This window comes from Eupeodes corollae, chromosome 1, assembly GCF_945859685.1.
Source record: "Eupeodes corollae chromosome 1, idEupCoro1.1, whole genome shotgun sequence".
NCBI lineage: Eukaryota > Metazoa > Arthropoda > Insecta > Diptera > Syrphidae > Eupeodes > Eupeodes corollae.
Window position 1 is genome coordinate 35,123,210 of NC_079147.1, and position 19,369 is coordinate 35,142,578.

The window sequence follows — 19,369 nt, forward strand, 5'->3', positions numbered from 1 at the left end:
AGGAGCTATAAGAAATGAAAGCAAAACTAATGGCAAGGCATTTTACAGTTGAGCGGTGAATAATTCCAACAGTTGGGAAAAATTCGAAAAAGGCTCAAAAGAAAGGAGGCATTCTAAAAATTATTCTAATCACTTGGAAAGTAAAAAAAATAACAACTACAAAAGGCGTTAAGATAAGGCCTTAAAGGGTAATAAAGCTCTCTCTTTTATTAGAAATAACCTAGATCTCTGTAGAACAGATCCAAGGACATTAGGGATAAAAATTGCCTTTAAAAAAAACATGAACACTGTTGTTCCTTATTTTTTTTAGACTTATTGCACAATGGACGAACTTTACTATTACTTGAGTTTTCAAATTATTTAAAAATAAAACGATTTTATTTTCTTATTTAAATTAAAATATCATCATATTTAAATTGAAATGTTTATAAAAAAAAAAGTTATTAGTACGGATTTTTTTTAAAAAATGATAACAGAACTTGTCCTTAAAGTCTTTAGCTTTAAACTTTTATCAAGATATTTTTCTTTACTTTTACAGAATTTTTGGGATTTAAGATAAAACACTGAACACACACTAAAACATTTGGATGATGTTAGGATTCTACTAAAGTAAGAAACGAATACGACATACTCTTACCCACTTTAAATAATCTTTTAACTATCCCAATCGCTTCTAGCAGTTGTAGTTACTGTCACTGTTACTGTTACTGTTACTGTTACTGTTACTGTTACTGTTACTGTTACTGTTACTGTTACTGTTAATGTTAATGTTACTGTTACTATATCCCTCAAAACTATTTTTATATTTTAAAAAAATAACATTGACATTGAAAATTGGTTCCTTTTTTTTGTAATTTTTTAATACAAGTAAAATGCAGCTCTGAAATATTTAAAACCAAGTTAAACATTACTTATCGACTATTTTAAAATCAAGGCAACTTTAACTCAATATATGAGATACTTGCTCCGCTTTAACAGAATAAGAAAAAAAAACATTTTCTAAGGACCTAGTGTTGTCAATTTTTTGCAAACCTTGTGCTATTAACTTTTGATGATGGTTACTAGTTGATGTAGAGAAAGAAATTACGACAAAATAAAGTACTTGCTTTTCCCCTGACTGCATTGCAAAGAATTGAATATTGAGAAAATTTTGTCTGCACGTTCTGAAATGTTAAAATTAGTCTTTTAGGAATTTTTTTGCATGAGAGCGACTACCGAACGACATAAATGTGATTTTTAACAATTTAAAAACCTAAATTCTCAGCAAGTTGTAACAAAAAGGTATAAATATTGTGTAAGTTATTTTGAAATTAATAAAATTATCTTTTTCACTGCCAAAACAAGAGATATTTAAGAAAAGAAATTGTTCGTCGCGAATTGCAATCTGATTTTAACGAACTATCAAAACACAAATTACGTTCCATATACAATAAACACTTAAAATGTTTGCCTGTCTTAGGCGCCAGTTATAGCTATCATTGGTTTTCATCATTGAAAACAAACATTGGAATATTTTTTGCAGTACGTTTATAGTTTTCATTAAAAATTTCTGTCATTGAAAAAAATGTCCTGATTGAAAGCCACCGAGAAACTTTTACTGACAAAAATCTGTCATTGGAATTGTGTGAAATTGGAACATGATGACGAATAAAACAAACCATAACAAAGAAATGTCATAATGGACGAATATTAGTTCATTCGTTGGTCGCTCTCAAGTGAATTAAAATGAAAGACTTTTCTTTTAAATAGTTAATTTTAGCATTGGTACTGCTGACTTTTTTCATAATAAGTCGGTAAATCAGTTTTTGTTTTAAATTATTGGCACCAATGTATTATTTTCCTATAAAAATTGAACAACATAAAATTGTATATTTGTATCTACATTTCAATAAATTTTTTCCAGTATGTGGAAGACAATTGTAAAGTAAATTCAAAGTACTCTCATGGCGGCAAATACCTGGGAGCTTATTTTGGCAGAGTTGATACAATTATCCTGTGTTTAAAAACTGCAAAATTTATAAGTCAACTATTTTTTTTTTAAACCGCCAAAAAAACCAAATGACTAACTATTTTGCCTTAAAGTTTAGAAAAAGATTTCAATATTGAGAGCTTCCAATCTATAGAATAAAAAAAATATTCATTTGTAGGAATTACCATTGCCGCTATTGCTCTCATTTGATGAGTTATTTTAGACATATCAGTACGGGTCGATCCCTCGCACCAGCACTGACCAATGGGAACGATCTATTTGATTTTCTTGTATCAAGTTCGAATCGAAAAAATATTTTTTGTTTAAAATGGATTTTTGTATTCATTTACATGATGCAAAATCGTTTTAGAACGAACTGATACGACATTTTCAAGTCTGTCCAATAAGCACATTATGCTGATGATATTGACATAATCGAAAGAACTCAGCCTGATGTCAATGGTGCTTTTGATCTACGGTCGCTTATGCGTATGAAGGTGAGTGGAGGGGAAGATTGAACGAGCTGTACAGCGACGTAGACTTAGCCAGAAGGTTAAAAGTCCAATGACCCTTCGAATCCAAACCCACAGGAAGACTGCGGATCAGGTGGTGCGCACAAGTGTAAAGTGACCTTACTTAACTTGAAATGCGAAACTGGAGACATCTAGCTAGGGACCCAGCTAGATGGAGAAGTTTGTTGGGTGAAGTCCTAGTTGACACAGGACAGTAGCTCAACCTTATGGAAAGTGGTACGACATTTTAAACTAAATGTTTCCTTGGTTTGTGTTCCAAATATTTTCTGTTCATGTGAAGGACCAAAAAAAAAGTGTTTCTCGTGTCTCAATCAGGAAGATTTTATCAGAATAGACAATTTTAGTTACCGAGTTTTTATTCTTATCGTTACAATCATGAGCCATGAGAAAAAATATCCAATTTTATGTCGTTTCAACTTTTAATGATACATTTTCCTGATCTTTTCTTCTCATAGGCTCCTAGATTTAATATGTTGACACATATGTATACCAAACCAATTAAGTATAATAAAATTTGTTTAGTAAACTTTTGACATAATTCTGTAGTGGTCTTAGAGTTACTTGGTAGACAAAAAAGGTTAATATTTTGTTTCTTTTGTAGTCCAGTAAAATAACAAGTCAATCACGGAATGAGAGATTGTAATATGGAATGTGGCTTATAACTGCATTTTGGGGAGTGTTCTAAGCATTTGGTATTAAAAAACGAAAGGTCAAAGACTGCGAAAACTGCTTTTTTTAATTATCTCCGTTCGTTTATATATCATAAATGATGTTAACATCTATTGTCTTTTTAATTTTTAAATAAGCCTAAACGGATCAGAAAGCAAAAAGGACCGATTGTGTGCAGTGCTCAGCAATCTCTCATTCCGAAGTGAAATCCTTATTTTACTAGACTATTTAATTTTGTTAGCAAACCGTTGGATATGTGTGTAGAAAAAGCCCAATTGATAAATCTAAAACTTAAAATTAATTATTAATAATTTTTTTATTAGGTAAATATCTATTTTTTGTGTTCTTAATTAAAATAATATCACTTTTTTGTGCAATATTTGATTCTAAATAAAATTCTAAGCAACATTTATTTTTAATCAAACTGCTACAAAAAATGTGGATTTTATTTTATTTTAAAATAAATGGTGTTGCTAGCCAATGATAAAATATTACGTTAACTTAAAAAGAGAAAACATAAATTCATAAACTAATATAATAAATTGACATAAACTTACATATGTACATAAAATACGTAAGGAATTTTTGAATATAATTTAAGTTCTTGCTCAAACATCTTTATTAATAAAACAAATACATAGTTCTTAAAATAAATTGAATAAACATTAAATTAATCATCTAATTCTTACTTCCTTTTTGTTATCTTTTTGATAAAATGCAATATTCTCTAGACTAAAATATAATCAAATTAATAATTTCATCTATGTTAATAAAGTTTGTGTAATTTTGTTTACACACGATAATGATAAATTTTTTGATCTGAACAAAGTACTCTGTTTTTTTTATAGAAGAAAATATTAAAGATTATCAATAATTATTTGATGTTGATTTCTATTACATAACCATATCAGATGAAAAATAATAATATAATAATTATTTATACCTAAGTATTCAATATCTTTGAAGATGTCTTCATCCATAATTTAAAACTTAGAAAAGACTGTGTTTTATGTTTAAAGAGCTCTCACTGCATTTTGAATAGCATAAGTTTCTTAAAATTGTAGATGATCGGCCTATTGAAATTTAAAAAAATAAATAAACATATATATTGTATTTATAAATAAAATAGGATAAAATAAATACATACTTAAATTTAATTATTAAGAATTTTAATTTTATTTTCTAAAATAAGATAAACTATTCCTTTTATTCTATTTCTACAATATTCAGCCCATTTCTTAACAATCGAAGCTTAAGAACATTCGACTAAAATAAAATCCTAGGTAGGGGCAAGCAGGGTTCTTTTCCAATTTTTAGACGTAAACAAATAAGTAATTGGGGAAATCTGCTGGAGTTTGTTTACGTTTATAGAATCTAAATAAATTGGATTTTGTATTTCCATTTATTAAAATCAATAGAGCGTTTCTTAACAGGCTTAGAAAATTCTTCATAAAAGAATTTTTTCGACATTGCGTTTAGACAAAGAAGTGCTTCCATATAGCTTAAAGAAAAACTGTAAAATGTCATTAAGAATCAGACTGAATAAATACACTAGCTTCAATTGAATTATATACCATAAAGGGTTTTTTACTAAGACGTTTTATTTTGAAAAGTTAGCTATTTTGAAATCTATCAAATAAGAGAGTCTATAAAAATATATTATTTAGAAAAGTTGTTATCAGCAATAGTTTAAACTTCTAACAGAAACACTGTTAAAAAAAACGTTTGAAGTTGTTGGAAATGTTTAATTTAACACGAGAACAAAGAATAGAAAAAGTTACCATATACAGTTGCGGTCAAAAAAAGAGCACTACTATGTAATTTTTCAACTATGTATTAATATAAATAACACAATTAATCACCATTACTATATACTACCGTTCTATTGTTGTATGCAAATATTCTCTCTGCGAGAATTTTCCATTCAGAAAAAAAAAATAGCGGCAGATTTTATTTCAGTAGTTTCTTTTTCAATAAAGCAGACAAAATAATAGCACCGATGAGAGTACTCCTGTTATTTTTGAAATATTTTCTGTCAAACAAAAATTTTATTTACATTATGTAGGTTTGTACTATTTAACTTATTCTTAATGTAATTTATAAAAATCTTAAAAATATTTAGCAACAATATCGTGTACGCATGAAGATAGAAAAACCATTAAAAATATGATATCTAATGGGAAAATTTCTGAAATCAGGCAAATCCTCAGGTGTTCAAATTAAAAGATCCGCAATGCCTTAACATTTACTGTGAAATCGAAACACGTGGGCGGAAGCGAGCAATGTCCCCACTAATGGTGAAGCGATTGATTCGACAGAGCAAAAAGGAACCGTTTTTACCAGCTACGGAGCTGAAAGTCGTGTTGAATGTGACAGCAAGGGTAGAAAAAGTGCGCAGGCGAATAATGGATAACGGTTTATATGCCCGCAGTCCAAGACAAATACCTCTCCTGACAAAAAAAAAACATGTGGCCAAACGGATTCAATTCGTCCAAGCCCATATAGAATGGCCCATAACGAAGTGGAGGAATGTTCTATGGACAGACAAGACTAAAATTGTTTTGTTTGGTGGAAAAGAATCGCGTGAGAAGGCCCCAACATGCTGAATTCAATACAAAATATACCACAAAAACAATCTAACATGACGGAAATAGCATTATGATATGGGGCTGTTTCGCTTACTACGGTGTTGTTCCTTTATACTAGATAAAAGTTATAATGGATCAGCACCTGTATGTAAAAATATTGCAGGAAGAGGTGTTGCCCTATGCGTCTGAAGATATTCAGTTTGAATTGCAGTTGAATTGGGACTTTCAACAGGACAACGACCCGAAACACACCAGCAAATTGACAAAAAATTGGTTTCTGGATAACTGTGTGAAAGTTATGGAGTGGCCTGCACAGTCGCCAGACTTGAACCCAGTTGAAAACCTTTGGTCTGAACTAAAGACGGAAGTGTCTCGGTGCAGGCCAAGCAATAATAAAGAACTTTGGGCTACTGTCAACGCCTCGTGAACTCGATGCAAAGGCGTTATATCGCAGTCATTGCAAATAAAGGAAACTCAACAAAACATTAATTATGACTAATTTTAAAACAGATTAAAACTTATACTTTTTGGTGCTATTTTTTACCGCAGCTGTATATTGAAGGTTGATGGAAGTGAATGTTTAAAGTCTATTAAATATAACTTGTCATGACATAAATTCAGTTACAATACTTCAAGACATTGGTGCTCAAAACATCCATGTTATATGAAATAGTTATCTTATTTTTCAATAAATAAATACCAATTTGGTCTATGAAAATGGAATATAGAATCGCAACATTTACCTAGGTAAGGAATGAGTTCTGGCAAAATTGTAATTAATTAAAAAAACACTGGGAACTGTAATAACCTTCGTTAATCGGATTATCCACCAGTTGGCTATGTCTTTCAGAATAGCTTCAAAAGCAATAATCCGTGCGCTGCTCAGTTTTGTACGCTAATTCGCGTTTTTCTTTTTTAGTTCAAAGCTGAGCACTGAGCAGAGTCTGAGCGAACAGAGTAGAGTTCTGAGTATGTTCATAGCTCTCTGATTTAATTATGAAACAACTTGAGCACTAAACTGTCATGATTTGAAAAACAGTCATAGTGTTGGTCCATTTGACGCCTGAAATAAATTGCATATATGCAATTAGTTTTTTCTAAACCAGCCTCTTCTGCCATTTTTATTGTTTTGACAATGATTTTTTTTTAATTTCCCAGCATTCAAATATCAAATTGTTTGTGTTCAGCATTGTACTTTGTTTATTCTGTTATTTTATTCTGAGCTCTCAAAACTAACTCTGAACAAGTTCTAAACTAAAAAAGAAACACGAGCTCAAAAAGAAACACAATTGTTTTTTGCCAGTTCGAGCTTTGCTCTGAACTAAAAAAGAAAAACGCCAAATAAAATAGTTCTAAAGCCCCTTTGAAATGTCTAGAGTATTGGATATATTGACCAGATCCCTTTCAATGCTGGTTATGTAGTATTTACACATAAAGGTCTATTGACGATCTACAACGGATCATTGCGTAATACCTCGACCTTAAAAAGTTTTTGTGGAAAGAGTCAAAATGCTTTTACTGTGAGACACGAGAATTGAGCATGAAATAATTCTTTTTTTTTTTCGAATGAAAACATTTTATAATAGTTTCATTAAAAGTTTAAGTTTAAAGTTTCCCCACTAGGCATTTTTGGGAACGAATACGAAAAGTAGTACCATAGAGATGTTGTAAAGGCTTTGGTAAATGGTTAAACAAATACCCCTTTTAATAAAAATAGGTTAATTCTTTTACAGAATTTCGGTGAGACAAACAAATCCAAGACAACAAACAAAAGTGGTTTAGGTTAAACATCGTAGGTCTTAGGGATGCTTAAGAATTCCTCTCGGGGACACCATGCTTTCATCCTTAAGATTATTTTTTGCGATCGGAATTGAAAGCGTGTCTAAAAGACTTCTCACAGACATTTTAAAACTCTTAATACAGAGTGAAGCACAAACTGTTTAAGGACTGGCATTAAAGCTTGGGTCGCTCAATTTGCGTAAAACTACTTTTTTATGAAACTAATATTATGACCAAATTAATGAAACAATAATTAACTCAAAAAATTATACAATTCTTGTGTTATGGTTTTTAAAGCTTGTAACAGAATTAATGGCACGACTAGGAAAAAAAAAACTTTTCAGCGAAGTATAAAATACAACGTCAAGTTTAGGACAGTGATGCAAAAACACTGTTCAAAATGGCTTTAAAGTGCGAACCTACATACAAACTTGAGTAGCAGACCTATAGTTAAAGTGTTTACAAAAAAAAAATGGTGTTATATGAGTTGAGGAATGAGTATTGGTAGTTTTGTAAATGGAAACGTCTTTTTTTCTTTGAGACCACGTGAAAGATAAGGACGATTAACGACATCAAAGATGCAATTTGTGATATAAAGCCAAATGTGATTATTTACGCAAATTTTTGGCAAAAAGTATATATTGCTGCAACCGATATCGTTTCTTATTGTTTATGGCATAACTTGCTCTTTGCACTTAAATAAAGACTATGTATCAAAATGAAACTTCTTATTAAAAACCCTTTAGATATCTCTTATTTAATTTGACTATAATGGTCATATAAATTTCAAGTTTTAATATAGTGTGAAAGGTTGGTAAGGAACTTTTGTATGTAGAATTGGGATGTACAGAAAAAATATTTGTATTTAAAGGTGTATACGGAATAAGGCCAAATGCCATTCTGATGTCTAAAATTGTAAGTATTACGAGTAAATCGTTTTATGGCTGCCGAGAATTTTTCTGTATGAGTAGTGTTGTTTTGAAAAGCACATTTGACTCCTAATAGTTTGTTTTATACATACATACATTCTATAAGTTCCTGTCGGATTAGCCACATCAAATTCAAACATAGGTTAAATTTTAACACTAAAAACAAGTTTATCCGTATTGTGTTTTATGTGTTGTTGGATTTAAACATTAAACTGTTTGCTGGACACAATAAAAACGACAATAAATACAAAGTTTTAAAGTCGTTAAACAAACCTTTGAATTTTGAGCTGAGCTGAAAACCACTTCTGCAATACAAAATATTTAAGTCTGGTGCTAGATTTTACTTTTTTTTTTAAAACTCACTTCGCCAAAGCATGGTGGCTCTCAAGAAAAAGAAAAGCGACCATAATAGTTATACATACATACATACAAAGATACATACATATATAAACATATTATACTTAAAAAAAAAAACAATAATCTCACCAAAGAAACATAACCTAACAACCTTTCTTATTCTACTAAAGTCTCATGTCGTTTTTTTTATACCAGCAAAAGATATTAGGCTGTTTCTTTAAAATCATTCTTACCTTACTTATTTCTTTCTTTCTTTACTTAATCCAGTATCATGTTATATTAAGCTTTAATAACGACGATTTGAGGAGCTACCTGGGGGAACAGGTTGCTGTCGAGAAATGGAACCTTAGAAAAAGAAATGTTTGAATATAATGAGGGCACATTAAAACAAAAAAAAACGAAGTTTTACTTACTTCCTGATGGAGAATTGTAAGGATTCTTACGAGTACTGTTGGTCAAGATACTTTTTTGAGGTCCACCTCCGTAGTTTTGTTGATAGCCAGTTCCAAAGTTTTGTTGAGGACTTTGTAAGTTCGAGTTATTTTGGCCTTGAGGTCCTTGTTGTTGCTGTTGTTGTTGTTGGCGTTGTTGTTGTTGGGGCCTTTGGCTTTGTTGGTCCATTTGTTTTTGTGGGTTCCCTTGTTGCAGTGGGGGTACTGCTGGTTGTGCCATTTGTTGTGGTTGGTTACCTTGTGGTTGAGAGGGGCCGGATTGTTGCATTGGTCTTTGTTGTTGAGGTGGACCAGCATTCCAATTACCTTGTGGTGGAACAGGCCCAGCATTCCAGTTACCTTGGGGCGGAACAGGCCCAGCATTCCAATTGCCTTGAGGTTGGGGTCCATAGTTACCCTGGTTCCATTGAGGGTATTGTGGGCCATTCCAGACATTTTGAGGTGGTTGATTCCAGTTCCAGTTGTTCATGGGTGGTTGTTGATTGTAGCCATTAAAGTTATTCGGGGGTCCCCAATTTGCTGGAGGCTGTGGTCCGTTCATAGGTGGACCATTCATTGGTGGGCCATTCATTGTTGGACCGTTCATTGGTGGTCCATTCATTGGTGGACCATTCATTGGTGGACCATTCATTGGGGGACCATTCATTGGGGGACCATTCATTGGGGGACCATTCATAGGGGGACCATTCATATGTGGACCATTCATTGGTGGACCATTCATAGGGGGACCATTCATATGTGGGCCATTCATATGTGGACCATTCATAGGAGGACCATTCATTGGTAGGCCATTCATTGGCGGTCGCGATTGGAAGGGATTTATGTGGTTTGGACCTCTTCTGTTTTGTGCAGCTCCTGATGCGATTGCAGCATTATTACGCTTTTCCTTTTCTTGATTGTAGACGGATTTCTTAACATCAACCAACACATATTTAATAGAATGTGTTTTTTGTACTTCATTAGAAAAACATTATAGTTTAAGATATTTAATCAATACAACAAATGAATTAATATAACTTACATATGGTCTTGTCAACAGCATCATAATCATCAAACTCGACAAAGGCAAAACCGCGCCTCTTTCCAGTTGACTTATCAGTCAGAATTTTAACACTTACTACTTTACCAAATTTAGAGAAATATTCTCGCAGACAATCTTCATCGTGATTGTCCTTTAGTCCTCCAATAAATATTTTCTTAACAGTTACATTAGTTTCACGGCTTTCACGCTCAGGACGAGGAAGAGCTCGCTTTGCTTCAACCGATCTAAGATGTGATTGAAAAAAAAAACAAGAAAAATTGTTGTTTATTTTTTTGAAACATGCAGTGGCAACTTAAATTAAAACAAGATATAAAATTATGTGGTACGATGGGTGAAGTGAAATAACACCAAACGAGATATGAAGGAATTTTATAAATTTGCCTTTTATGCGTTTTCTAAAGAGATAGAAAACTTATTTTATAGCTTGCCTCAATTTATTTTCTTCGTTCTTCGTTTGATTTCAGCGTTGGAAGAATAAAAAGAATAACTCTTGCAAATCGCTGCTTCTTTGGACTTAGAAGGCAATTGAGAAGTAAAGTCCTCTCTCGAGCATCTAAAATCACCATCTATAAGACACTCATCATCCCGGTTCTCATTTATGGCGCTGAGGCCTGGACCCTGTCAAAGAAAGATGAGAGCGTCTTAGGATGCTTCGAGAGAAAAATTCTTCGGGTGATTTTTGGTCCCGTACGCATAGATGGAGAATGGAGGAGAAGATAATTATAACGACGAACTGTAGGCTGTACAGCGACACTGACCTGGTTAACAGAATTAAAGTCTAACGGCTTAGATGGCTAGGTCATGTAGAGCGGATGGACATCAACGCTCCAGCCCGGAAGGTCTTCGAATCCAATCCCGAGGGACGGCACAGTAGAGGAAGACCGCGACTCAGGTGGCGCACTCAGGTGGGAGAGGACCTCAACCAATTTGGCGTGCGAAACTGGAGACAGCTAGCTAGGGACCGAGCTGGCTGGAGACGCTTGTTGGTTGAGGCCCAGGTCCGCCCCGGACTGTAGCGCCACCTTAAGTAAGTAAGTAGTCAATTTATTTTAAGGAACAATTTATTTCGCGTCATTTCTAGTCATCGTGGCACAGTTTAGGCACATTTTTCATTTTTTATTCACAGTAAAGCCCACTTAAATGCCCATCCCGATTAGCCGGAAGAAAAAAATATTAAAGCTTATATTTATTCTTTGTTTTGTTTGTTGATTCAAGTTGTTCAATTAAATAGTTTTTGAGAAATTAAGTTTTAAAGTTGCAATTTAGAAAAAAAAACTGTGTTTTGGTTTTTAATTTATTTATTTTTTTTTTAAATTTATTTATCAATATTCAATGATTTGTTTTGTTTTTTGTCAATATTCAATGACCTGATATATTTTTAGTCAAAGACTAAAAACCTCATTCCGATAATTGTCATAGTTTATAAGAAATTAGAACAAAAACTGAAAGATACTTTTTCCTATGAGTGAAATTTTCCTAATCCGGGTGTTCGAATTTCATTCTATAATTTTATGACCCAGTATGCAGGTAACCAAGTCTAAAATACTTACGACCCTCCTAATCCAAAATAGGAGGAAGTCGAGATGTGGATTAGTTGTATATTTAATGAGTCAATATTAATTATTGAATAAACAGATTAATCCTTTTTCTGTTTTTTCTTCCGCAACTTTTGTTTTATAGCAAGTAATAAAAAATGACCAGGATCGCTTCGCACGACCCCATCTGCTGCACTAGACACCTTACTCTTCCTAACACCTCTTGACATTTTTAGCATACAAATAGCTGCAAGCTCTGCTATTCGCTCAAAGCTTCGTCGCAATGGACTAAGAACAACATTGGCCACTCCGTAATTCTTAGGTATTTAGAATTTAGAAAGCACACATACTACACCATCCCCCAACTGCAATTCGACAGAAATTTCAAGATTTCTATGCGACCCTGATTTTTCTGGGAGGATAGGATATTTCCTGGAAGATGGGTTAATTAATTTTTATACAGATGGTTCAAAAACAAAAGAAGGGGTTGGTGGAGGTGTACTCTTAACGACTGAAATTAAGACTCTCATTCCGCCTTCCCAATCATGGTAGCGTACTTCAGGCGGAACTTTTGGCGATAAAAGAAGTCTTGTCCTGGCTTAAAGAAAACGTGATATCAACATCTAATATTCGTATTTTTTCCGATAGTCAGGCTGCTGTCAAATCACTTGACTCTGTCACTACAAACTCTATAACAGTCCATAACTGTCGATCATCTCTAATGGGGTTGGCACAACCGTTTAATATTCACCTTTGCTGCGTGCCGGGCCATAGAGACATTCCCGGTAACTGTAAGGCAGATGAACTAGCCAGGAACGGTATAGTGCAGCCCATCCTACCACGTTTGGTACACACTGGCATACCAATCGCTACTTGTAAACTGTTGCTAATGCAAGCCGCTGTGATAAGGGCAGGAACCAGGTGGAACAACATCACCACGTGTCAAGTCACAAAAAACATCTGGCCAACACTGCATTTAAAACGTTCAAGGTGCTTGCTCTCTCTAAGCAGTTCGCATATAAGTTCGATAATAGGTGTCATAACCGGACACTGTCTAATAGGAAAGCACGCCACGAGACTTGGCGTAGGAAGAGGAAGAAACAGTTCTTTATCTTCTCATGCCCGAAAACGCAAGAATTACCTAGAAGAATTCTTCTTTAACGATCTAAACTATCTAAATCATAACAGCATAATCAGCCTCTCACGTTTCGTAAGGGACTCAAACTGGTTCCATGGAGCTTAGGAGGAAACCTCAAGATTCATGTGGTATCAAAATGGGTGTGTCTTTCCATCTTGTACAGCCACTTCAACCTAACCTAAGTAAACACCTGGTCTACTTATCAATTTATATTCTCAAATTGTGGCATTCTCATTGTAACTTTTCTAAAATAAAGTCGTTGAAATACGACCTAGACAATTTTAACAGCCTTTTTGATTTTAATATATTATAAAGGTCCTTCTAGGCCCTTTCATATAGAGTTTTTATTGATTAAAACAAAGAACAATGGGATCAGTTGCAATTCATTTGTTCACGATGCTATATCTTTTTGGTCAAAAAGATAAGAGCAGCCAAGAAAGTTTTGCAACAAATATTGCACAGTAAAAAAAAAAGGTAAATTATAAAGTTCTATTATTTAACTTGGAAAAAATAAGCATTTCTTAGAATTTCAGTGTCAAGCTATTTTGGTGTTGCGCGAGCACGGTGAGTCAATTCGGAGAATTGCCAAATGCTCCTTTACAATGGTTTTTAAAGCGTAACGACCAAAACTAGAGGTGGCCCATTTAAATTATCAGAAAAAGACGAAAGGGCCTTGGTAAGAAAAATCAAAACGGTATTTATTTACTATTTTGTCAAAGTGTTCTTATTTTTATGACCAGGTTTTGTATATTAAATTGATAATTTTCGGTTAAAAATAATAAATAAATTGATAATTCGCTGTAATATCGGTTGGAATTTAAACTTCACATAATAAAATATCTTTTAAAAATATATTTATTCAACAAACAAACGTAACATCAAATAAAAGTAGCCAATCGTGTTGAGTATTCTTATTGTTTTGGCCATAGCTGTATGTTTAATTTAAATATAATTAAGAAAGCTCTGGTGCCAGATTTTGTAATAAGCGAAACAAATGCAAACGTTCGTTTTTCAAAGACGAAATAAATTAAGTGAAAATGTTATTTGGCATTCTGTATAACATTTCGGTTTTGTTTATTTGTTCGTTTATGCTTCAAACCCAAAAACATTTGATAGCATTCTTCTGGGATGTTGACAGCTATTAGATATCTTGAGAGATGGAACATACATTTTAATTGATAAGTAAAACTTGAGCAATCCGATGATAAATATAAGTGAGTAAATGATTAGAGATATAAAATGAAGAAAAACTAAGTAAGAAGGAATCGTAGGTTATTTTATAAGTATTTCAGCTTTTATTTCGGTGATTGTTGAGTAAAACTACATAAATAAAGAAACACACAAAATATTGATTGAAGTACATTTTATTAATAAATTAAGAAGACTCATAATTTTTTTTTTTTTTTGATTTTGTCTGAAATGTAATGGAAAACAAATGTTTTTATATAATTTATGGCTGTGCTATCCTTTTAGATTGTAGAAAGTGTATTCGTTCTCAGTGGGCGGGTTTTAACTTATTTGTTTTCTATCAACACGACCATTAACTATTAAAATTAACAAAGTTGGAGATCATTACCATAAGCCTTCATATCTGTGGTCTTAACAAAGAAACATGATAGCTACAAAATGTATGTAAATTTGAATTTACTCACACTTAACATTGGTCTAAAGATGACCATTTGATCCATTCCGGGCAAATGTTTTCATAAAATTAGCTTGTGTCAACGGACAGGCAAGTGTCTTTCAACCAAATTGAGCAATTCGCGATTAGTCTACGCTTTAGGAGCAGTCTCTTGGATGTACGAAAAAGAAAGGCGGCGATATGGTACTTGCGCGTGACCACCACTTAATGATAGCTACCCTAAGATTGCGTACAGCTACAGTTTGAAGATCCAATGGAATAACATGAGCCCCCAAATTCAACATCGCCAGACTAAAGGATCCCACAACCCGTCAATAATTTAAGGACCACTTGTCACACGAAATGAGAACAATCAGCAGCAAAGTACATGACGACATCGAACACCATTGGAATGCTGTGAAAAATAATTTAATTTCAGGTGCTGACGGTCGGAATCTTGGGCAAGGATCAATGAACGCAAACACTTAAGTGCTCGAATAACTGCTGCACAAGGGAAAGAAAGAAATGAGCTGGAGTCCTCGTACCACATGAAAAAGAGAGACCGCAGTGTGCGCCGTGACAACCGCAGCTACATCAACGCATTGGCACAAGAAGCAGAAGATTCTGCAAACAGGTGCGACAGCAGGACCGTTTACAGAATAACCGAAGAGCTGACCGGTGCACACAGCTCAAAGCAACACCTGGTAAAAGAAGTAGACGGTACTGTGATAAGTTCGGTGGATGAGCAAGTCAGAAGGTGGAAAGAACACTTTTCTTCTGTTTTAAACCGAGCCTGAAGAAACTTATCCCCAAATCCGCACCGCACCTCCCAGTAAAGATGAGATCGTTGCCGCAATTAAAGCACTTATAAACAACAAAGCGGTAGAAATTGCTGGAATTCCCGTAAAGCTTTTAAAAGCATCGCCAACGTCATCAAGCAAACTGCTTCATCCGCTCATAAAAGAAGCCTGGACCATCGAAAGCTTTCCCGATGAGTGGAAGAAGGGAATTATAGTCAAAGTGCGAAAATTGGAGAGGAATTCGCGCTCAACATGCCGTTGCCAAAAGAGTAGCAAAAGTCATACTGGAACGCATCAGAGAACACCTTGAGGCCACACTCGAAGCCGAACAAGCAGGATTCCGCGCTTGATCCTCCTGTATTGATCATATCAACAGCCTGCTTCACTACTTCACCTGCTGTTCATCGACTTCGAGAAGGCCTTTGATAACGTTAACAGGGAGTATATCTGGTTAGCTTTGCGGAGGAGAGGCATCCCAGAAATACTAATTGCTTTTATTAAAGCAACATATGATGGATTCAAGTGTCACGTTCTGCACGATGGTAGGTTGTCAGATGATTTTGAAATCCAAAGCGGAGTCAGACAGGGCTGTATTCCGTCGCCAATATTGTTTTTGTTGGTGTTAAGCGACGTACTGCGCTCAGCTCTGTCAGGTAGCGGAAGGATCCGATAGACTTTGACATTCTATTTAAAGCACTTGGATTACGCAGACGATGTTTGCTTACTCTCTCAAGGATCATGTATCTCCATCAAATGACAACAAGTGTGGAGAAAGAATCAGAAGTTGTGGGGCTGAAAATTAAATCCGACAAAACAAAAATGATTAGCCTAGGAACCCGACCATCCTCGCAAAAAAGGTGGAAAAAGTGGAGAGCTTTCAATACCTTGGAAGTATCGTTTCCATCGAAGGCAGAACTGTACAAGACATCATCTGCCGCATCGGCAAAGCAAAAGCGGCGTTCGGTATGCTGTCAAAAATTTGAACTCTTCCACAAATGTTCGCACAAGTGTTGAATCTGTTCTTCTTTATGGGTGCAGCACCTGGAAGGTTTCTTCAGCCATAATAAGTAAGATGCAGACCTTCGTAAATAGATGTCTTCGTAACATCTGAAGGATTTTCTGGCCAAACCGTATTTCAAATGAGGTCCTTCATAGAAGGACAGGATAGGAACCTAAAGAATGTATAATACGAAGAAGTGGCAATGGATTATATGCTTCTTAAGGTAACGACTGCGTTGCAGGCCAAGCAATGCAGTGTAATCCGCTCACACAAGAAGGAAGAAGAGCTGTACGACCGAGGAGAACATGGCGCAGGTCAGTCGAGGCGGAATCAGCGTCACTGGGCAAGAGTTGGAGGGAGCTGAAACACATCTCCGGAAACCGAACAGGATGGCGCGTATTCGTAGTAGACGACCGACCTATGACCCTTAAGGGGTTCCCAACGGACTTAACAGGTCTGAGGACCTAACTAGGTAAGTAAGTTCAATAACTCCGAATCCTCCCGCCGTTCTTCTTCATTACCGGTCAAAAATGCAAAATATCCGCGTTTCATTTTCTTTTTTAATTTATGGAAATCTTTTTTAAAGAACAAAAATTGAATTTTGTTTGTTTCGCATGCGCGAACAAATTCTGGTTTTTAATTTACATGAAGGAAATCCTTCGCACCCGCGAAAACGTTTGTTCGGATGATACAAAATGCCACCCCTTCAAAAGTTCTACGATAATAATTAATATTGATAGTTACAAATGTTTCTAAAATATTTTGATACCAAACATGAAAATAAGAGTAAACATAATTTTTGTGAATAAACAAAATTTATTATAAATCGCTAGAATTAGGGTCAAAAAGGTCTTTTTTGAGAACTTTTCAAAATACTTGATTAGGTTACTGGACCACTTGCCCAGAGATGGAAGTTTTACTGAAGCTTTGGATGTATTGAAGTTTTATATATAACAGATCAAAGGGGGAAATCGGTTGTGATCCACAAGAGGTGGTTTGTGTTACACATTGTGAGAATTTTGAAATTTACAGTTGTTGATAGTTATAACAGAAAAAGATGGTGCAGTCATTAAATCTATTTTAGAAGCTTTTTATTCATTAGATTTTTCTACACAAGTGCAAGATGCTATTTTCGCTAAATATAACGTTCAATTTATATTATAATTTTACTTTCACGTATTACCTGTTTGTACAGCGTGCATATACAAGTATACCTACATATCTAAGTTTCTTTGTGAATTGTTTTCCATCCCTAAAATTTTTTTCATTCAAATAAGGAACTTAAAATAAAAACCTTACAATGAATATTATGTTCTGTTTTAGGTATCGCGTTAAAGCATAACAGAAACTATTGGAAGTTTTACTTACATTTTCATTTGGATTTAATATTTTATTTAAAATGTTATAAGGTTAAAAGGTACTTACTTTCCATCTATGATATGCGGCCGTTCTTTTTGGGCCCTGTCAACCATAGAAGCCCTTGTATACGTGATGAAACCGAATCCTCGAGATTTTCTGGTGACAGTATCCCGCATCACAACGCAATCAACTACCTTACCCCATTGTTGATAGTAAGACTTTAGGGATTCTTCGTTGGTGTATGAGGCTAAACCACCAATAAAAAGTTTACGAAGATGCTCTAATTCAGAGATTTCCTTTAAATAAAACAAAAGAAGTTCGTATGTAAATAAACCCTAGATAAAATATGCCCTAAGACGAGCAGCAAGGCCAATGCTAGGCTATTAATAATCTTACATCTTCATCACTTTGTACTAATTCGGCTTCCCCATCTGAATGGTCAGATTCTTCTTTGATAACAATCGATTGATTTTGATTTTGATTTCTACTACGCTGTGGCATTGGCGAGTTTTTCGATTTTGATGACTTTGTTGAGTAATTATTCATTTTGATCAAATATAAGCTTGCAAACACTTTTCAAAATAATCACGAACTATTACTTTTACTTAAGACTTGGGCTATTTAAACTGTAAACTTTTTCTTGTGATAAAATAAATAATTTGTGAAACATGAAGTGCTTATGTATGGAAATAGACAATTAATAAGAATAAAATTAATGGATGTAGTGTACAGGCATCGGCGTTTGGTTGGAAAACTAAACGAGACTCGATTATCAGCAATTCAGCGAGGTATACACATAATTATTGTTTGATAATCTGACAATTTTCATAACACTAGGCAAGTTTAGCAATACTTTTTGAGCAAAAGATAATCTCGAAGAAAAGTCTAAAAAGAAATTATGAAAAATATTGTAGCCAAATTTATATATTGAATTTCATAATTTTTTTCGTAAGAATTTGAATAGAAAAACCCCTTTATATCTCTAACTAGTGATGGTATTCCCTCTTTATTAAAATATGGATTTGGGTTTGTAATATCAATAGTGACTTATGGGTATTTGAAGAATCCATTTCAATGTGGGTTTTGCAAAATTTTTGTGATAGAAAACTATATTTTTTCACTAATTAAAATAATAAGCTCAAGTGTTTTAGGAAACACATTTTTAAATCATAGCTATTCACAATAAATTGCAAAATGTAAGATAACAAAGCTTCCATTGCGACAACTCATTTTGATATTCTATAATTTAATCTCATTTTTTTATCAAAACACCAATGATTTGTTTATATCACAATTAGGAAAACACTAGAAACCCGGAGAACCTAATAACCCGGAGAACTTAGGAACGATAAAAACCTTTTACCTAGCCTGGGAACCTTATAGCACTAGGAACCCGGGGAACGTAATTGCCAGGGGAACCTTAATTACGGTTAGGTAAGGCAGCATCAATTTTCAATTCCTTAAAAAAATTGAATTCAAACAACAACAAAATTTACAAAAACACCATTGGTGATTCTAGTAGCCACTTAAAAGTTAGGTTTTTTTTTCAATTTCGGATTTCAAAACTTTTCGACTCAAATTCTAAAATACAAAATGCT

General features: G+C 34.0%; 1 protein-coding gene across 1 annotated transcript; it reads right to left on the bottom strand.

Moving 5' to 3' along the window:
* Positions 1–242: 242 nt before the first annotated feature.
* On the bottom strand, positions 243–18,472 carry LOC129954011 (ribonucleoprotein RB97D-like). Its single transcript, XM_056067604.1, has 6 exons — positions 18,168–18,472; positions 17,838–18,067; positions 10,298–10,542; positions 9,238–10,230; positions 9,058–9,169; positions 243–4,244 (listed from the first exon to the last, which is right to left on the bottom strand). Exons 1-5 carry the CDS (start codon positions 18,315–18,317, stop codon positions 9,111–9,113), a joined length of 1,677 nt encoding a protein of 558 aa, XP_055923579.1. The 5' UTR covers positions 18,318–18,472; the 3' UTR covers positions 243–4,244; positions 9,058–9,110.
* Between the last annotated feature and the right edge of the window lie 897 nt (positions 18,473–19,369).